This window comes from Lemur catta, chromosome X (genome assembly GCF_020740605.2).
Source record: "Lemur catta isolate mLemCat1 chromosome X, mLemCat1.pri, whole genome shotgun sequence".
Lineage (NCBI taxonomy): Eukaryota > Metazoa > Chordata > Mammalia > Primates > Lemuridae > Lemur > Lemur catta.
In genome coordinates, this window is record NC_059155.1 from 61,847,810 (window position 1) to 61,854,029 (window position 6,220).

A 6,220-nucleotide genomic window follows, 5' to 3' on the forward strand; every position below is an offset into this window, starting at 1 on the left:
AAACTGAAACTCTATACTCATTAATCAGCAACTCTCCATTTCCTCCTCTCCCTCAGCCACTGGTAGCCACCATTCTATTTTCTGTTTCTATGAATTTGACTACTTTAGATAATAGTTTTTCTGGGTAATTTTGAGCTATGATTTCAGTGCAAACGTGAAAGGTACATTTTATTTTTATCAATACAATCTGTAAAAAAATATTCATACAAGTCTCAAGGAATAAAACATGTGAATGAGTCTTTGAAACTAGGCCTTTTAGAAAGGACAAATATTTTAAATAATGCCTGTTTGATAAGCAACATGATTCTTTTCAGGAAATGATATATAAGATTGCAGGCAGTGAGCACACAGGGGACATCTGACGAGCTCCAGGGAGTAGTTGTGGGACATTTTTACATGGATAAACTGAGAGTGTAAAGATGTAGCCATCCTTTAATACATTAAAGGTTGCGTGAAGTTTTAAAAAACTAACATTAAATGGAAATATTTAAAAATTGTTTTATTTAATATTTATGTGATTCAGATGTCATCCTCTCAATGTATTTAATGTTTAAGGCTAAACATTATAGATGAAAGAGATTGGCTTACATCACTCTTGGGAGTGTTGCATCATTTCCATTAGACTTTCTTAAAAAACTTTATCATGAAGCTGGGCGTGGTGGCATGCACCTGTAGTCCCAGCTACTTGGGAGGCTCCCTTGAGCCTAGGAGTTCATGTCCAGCCTAGGCAGCATACATAGTGAGGCCCCATCTCAATTTTTAAAAATAAAAATAAATAAAAAATTTTTTAATTTAATATAAAAACTTCAAGATACACAAATATAGAGAATAGTATAAAAAAACCTTCATGTACACATCACTCAGCTTGAACAACCGTCAACTTACCTACCTGTTTCCCCAACCACCCCACCCCCATTTTTGCCTCATTACTTTAGAGCAAGCCCTAGAAATCTTGTCATTTTATTTTTAATACTTAAGCATGTATCCCTAATAGATAAGTACTATGCCCAACAAAATTAACACTAATTAATTCCTTATTAATATCTTATGCCTTGCTCAGTTTTCCCTAATTATCTGAAAAATGCCTTTTTCTATTTGGTTTGTTAGAATTGGTTTCCAAACAAGGCCCACATTGTATCTGGTTGATGTGTCTCTTAAGTTCTCTCTTAATCTTTAACAAGTTGTCTGCTTTTTCCCCCCTTGCCATTTTTTTTAAACCAAGTTTTATGTTATAGAATATCCTACATTATGTATTTGGCTGATTGTATTCTTGTGGCAATGTTTAGCTTGCTCTTTTATCCTCCATCTGTATTTAGATCTGTAACCTAACTAGACTGAGGTCCAGTTTGAGGGGAAAAAATTCATAGATTAGACTGTCTTTTAAAAAATGTCTTTTTTCACTAAAGCTTATCTTTACCTATTTTCATTACTACACAAACATACTAAAAGGTCATCATATAAACTGTAGAGTTGGTTTAGTAGTACTTCAATTTAGTACTAAATGCTAAATACCTTCATTTAGATTTCACTTGTGTAACTATTATATATCAGCTAACATTTTTTGAGCACTTTCTATAAATCAGGCACTGAATCTTAACTCACTTAATCTGAACCTATGACGGTAAGTACTTTTATCCTTGTTTTCCGAATAAGGAAACAGACCATAGAGTTTCAGCAATTTATTTAAGATTACACCATGAAGTGCTTTACATACAATTAAATCTAATGTTCTAAGGATTTATGGTTTAATACGATTTTTCTTCTTGTTTTGTGCTGTACCACAATTAGGATGCAAAAGTAAGTTTATTATTGGATACCAAAAATTTACATTGTTTCCCTCATTAAAATATAGTGTGCCATTTAATTACAGAATTGTTGCTAGTAATACCTGGAAGTTGACTTTTTTTATTTTGTGATATACAATATCAGCCACTTTGGAAAATTTTAAAACAATTTTTTCTAGATATGCCTGCTTTGTTTTGTCTTCCTTTGACACTTAAAAACAAGTATCGGTTCCTAGATAGGACAAAAATGCCTTTTGTTGCAGAGCATTCTTTCTATATGTGGCCTCCACTGGCACTACCGGTTGCCCTGGGGAGGTCTGGGAAGGTGGCTGGCTGTTTCTGAATCCTTGTCACTGTGGACAGTCAAGTAGAAACTTCAAGAGGGAAGACATCTCTGTAAATGCATGTGACAAAAAGGAGCATGGAAAACATTTGGGAACTTGGTGGGTGGTGGTGGTGGTGGCTTCCTGCTTTTTATCTGGAAGAGGTTTTGAATTTAACCACTAAGATAACTTATCTTTCCTACATATAATTGAGTAGCAGTGATTTCATAAACTGCCAGTGAAATTGCATTGGGCCTGACTGCTTTTTGTGTTACAGCACAGATATCCAGCACATCGGTAGGTAATCAGTATGTGTTTAATGAATGCTGAAAACGTCCTTCTGTGGTCTCCAAAGTTTTGGGCACAAACCCCTAAATAACCACTGGCTGTCACTAGTAGAATGTACCTATGACACTAAATTGCTTCCTTTATTCTCTAAAACGAGCATGTCCTTCCATGTCAATTTTTCACATTCTCAAGACTCCCTGGATCTGCTTACCAGAGTCTCACATTTTCCCTCCACAGGAAGCTGAAACCCCACGTAGTGTTCTTGAAGAAATTGGACTGACATAACTCTCCTCCCTTGTTGATGACTTCTTGTGGCATTTCACACACTGTAGATGGTCACTGCCTTCATGTCCATGTTAGCTAATGGTGTAAGATGATGTCTTGTCAGTATTACTGTTTTGCTAAGCTGCTTCATTCAGGCCTACACGATTTTTTTTAAAGGGAACTTTGCTTAATCAAGTGATAAAGTAAGGGACTTAAATATGAATTAGTAATAGAATGATACAGAAAGATAACTTTTCTGGATATTCTAAAGTTTATAGGTTAGTTTCCCTTAATCTGATTATGGCATATATGAAAATGACACATCTATATACATGTAAAATCAAATAATCAGGCAATATACATTTATTAATTACTGTATTTGACAAAGGAAACTGAATTATAAGGTGAAACCCGGTTTTATGAAACCAAAGACTAGTTCAGCATTTCAGTATATATAAGAATAAAGGGAATTGATGTGTCACATAGCAAATGAATGGAAATTTAACTCTATTAAAACTTAAAAAAACAAACAACCAAATTTATACCAAAGACTCCTATTGGAAACTACATAGCTTAAAATAAAGGGAATACAAAATTTAAATGACTAAATTGAAATGATGCTGTTTTACACTAAAAATTATTTCTTAGGCATTCTGAACCTGGGATGAGGAACAGAGATTGTTTCGTAATAGTGAGCACATAATTTTTAAGGCCTTGGCACATTTGACTCCTGAGATGAATTCTTTATGGTCATAATCATTTATTGAGTTGGATTGTTTTTGATGCCCCAAACTAAAGTGGGAATATTAATTTTACCAGGAATTCTTCATAACAGTATCTTACAGAAAACATGTTGTTCTTGTCACAGTATTGTGTTTAAGTAAAGTCATTGGTTTAAAGCACGAATGTTCCTTCTGAGGTGGTTGTTAAAACCAAATTTATTTTGCTTCCCTCCACTTAAAAGTGCTGCAAACTCTCCGGCAGCTTCCTTTCTTTCCATGGCACTGCCTAGTTAACAGAAGTCTTATAAGAATATAAAAAGACACCTTTCATATAAAAAAGTGAGAGTTGAATGAGGTAAAATGGCATTAGTTGGCCCTATATTTTTTAAAGCTACACAATTATTCAGCATCACCTTTTCTAAGTCCTTATACATATCTAAACATGTCTTCATAGTTTATACTTTCACTTGTACATGCTGGGCTGGATTAAGCTTTGTTGTGATTGTGACCAATATTCAGGCCACGTGAGCACTGTCTTACCACATCGCCAATTAGTTGTAATAAACGTTCAATGTACAAACACTGGAGTGTGTTCTTATCTCTCTTTCCAAAAGTTTGTCGAACTATGGAAAGCTGCTGAAGGAAGAATTTTTAATTGTTTTCAGTAAAATGTTGAAAATTCCCCTCCATTCAAATATGGTGGTTGTTATTATATAAGCACACACAAGATAAATGGTGGAAGAATCTAAGGAGTCTTCATGTACTTCACGTTCATTAAAAGATAACGTGGATTTCATGCTACTGAGAGCTTATCTACACATTTATTTTTCACTCAATAAATGCCGCTTTAAAAACCTTGATGCAGTTGACTTTTCTACTCTTTCTGGATGAACAACTCAGATTATCCTAGGTAACCAAAAGGTATTCCAAATCAACTGGATTCCTCTCCCCCCTATCCACCATCAACTAGAGGTGCTAGCATATGCAACGGAAATGGACTAATATTTGCACACTATACTGCTCAATGTACAACAAATCAACACTCTGGTTATCATATTAAGGGGCCTCCTATTACTACAGATAGGAAATGTTACATTCTAAAACTGGGATATTTAACAATGAGGAAAGGACTACCATCAAGTTGCTGACCTACGAAAAGAAAAAAAAGTAATTTATAGGCTTAAAGAGCCTTGGACGTGCAGCTATTCACTGAAAACAGCCTGTGGGCTGTGGGCCTGTGGGCTTCTAATAGCAATGTAGAGATGGAATTTTTGAATCATAAATAGTAATCAGGCAATATGTATAAAGACACATTAATAAATTTAAGTTCAAAATGGATATTTATCATGATAATGAACCAGTCGGTGGTTCAAAAACTTCCTGCCCTCCCTCCCTACCTCTGCCTATTAACATTCGAGGGAAAAATCATCAATATCTCAATTGTCCTGAGCTCAAGATAGTGGTTTTGTTATCCCTGATCCATTAAGACTGTTCAGCTTTGCATACCACATTTAATTGCATGTTTGACTGTATTAGAAAAGTATTGGAAAAAACTTAGTGATAATAATTCAGCATTAGTGAACCCAGTAGATCGTTCCAGAAATTTTCAACCATTTTTAGGGTGAAGCAGGCATTTAGAGTCTGGAAACAAATCAGAATTTTTAAAGTACAATTATTCTGAATCACATACTTCATTTCTTTTATTGACTACAGATTAAAGAACTTTAACTGGTATCACACAGAAATCTCAATCTTTAGGAAATTTTTTTCCTATTTCATTTTTATTAAGTTTTCAGTATTTTGTAAATCTTTAAGTCCTTATGTTCCCAAATCTCAATTGACAAATGTCACATACTCCGAAATTCAAGAGCCCAAGTATGTCAATGGAAAGAAAAGTATAAAAAATGTATAGGAAAGCTGGGGAACATCTTATTTATGATCTGAAATCTGGGGATGATATTTTGCCTGAAACTTTTTCTACGTTATGTTTTATTCTCTAACCACTCTTCTATGATTTTTATACCAGAATTGCTTTAACACTAGGCATATTCAGTGGCAATGATCCTAATCTTCCTGGACATGACAAGTTATCTTTACCCCATATAGAAAACTTTCTACCAAGCTAAAAAAGGTACACCACGACAGCTCCCAGCTCAAGGGGTACTGTAGATAGAGGGTAAGTGGAAAAAAATTGACTCTATCCTTTAGTATTTTAAAACAGAAAATGAATTTTAAAGTGAAAACTCTTCAGCTATTGCATGTAGAAAAATCCAATATATTGTTAAGTACATATAAGCTGGGTGCAGTGGTACACACCCATAGTCCCACAGCTACTTGGGAGGCTGAGCCAGGAGAATCACTTGAGCCCAGGGGTTCAAGGCTATAGTGTGCTATGACTGCACCTGTGAATAGCCACTGTGCTGTAGCCTGGGTAACATAGTGAGGCCCTGTCTCTTAAATGAAAAAAAAAAAAAATAGGGAAACAAGAATCAATGGCCATTAAATATACAAACACATAAAATTTATGAAATTGGCAAAGATTAAAATAACTTTGTATCATGAGAGCAGCAAAGTTTATTATTGATATAGCAAATTTTCTGTAATCTTCCAGAGAGCAATTTGCAAATAGTATTCATCTCCCTCGATGTAATTTATCCTAAGGAAATGATCAGAAATATGTGGAAATACTTAAGGAAATCCATCAAAGAATTGTTTTCAGTACAGTATTCTTTAATAGTACAAAATTTAAAATTCACCAGTAAGGATATGGTTGAATAAATTGGTAGATCCACACTATGCAGTGAGTAAAAATAAGAACAGGGCTTGCTGAAATATGACA

At 34.5% G+C, this 6,220-nt stretch overlaps 1 protein-coding gene across 2 annotated transcripts in view; it reads left to right on the forward strand.

Moving 5' to 3' along the window:
* The window catches only part of AP1S2 (adaptor related protein complex 1 subunit sigma 2), a 41,530-nt gene extending 37,567 nt beyond the window's left edge, over positions 1 to 3,963 (forward strand). For both annotated transcript variants that reach the window (XM_045538318.1, XM_045538322.1), the window contains exon 5: positions 2,633 to 3,963. In XM_045538318.1, coding sequence (XP_045394274.1) covers positions 2,633 to 2,680 — 48 coding nt within the window. In that variant the 3' untranslated portion in view covers positions 2,681 to 3,963. The remainder of the gene's footprint in view (positions 1 to 2,632) is intronic.
* The last annotated feature ends 2,257 nt before the right edge of the window (positions 3,964 to 6,220 follow it).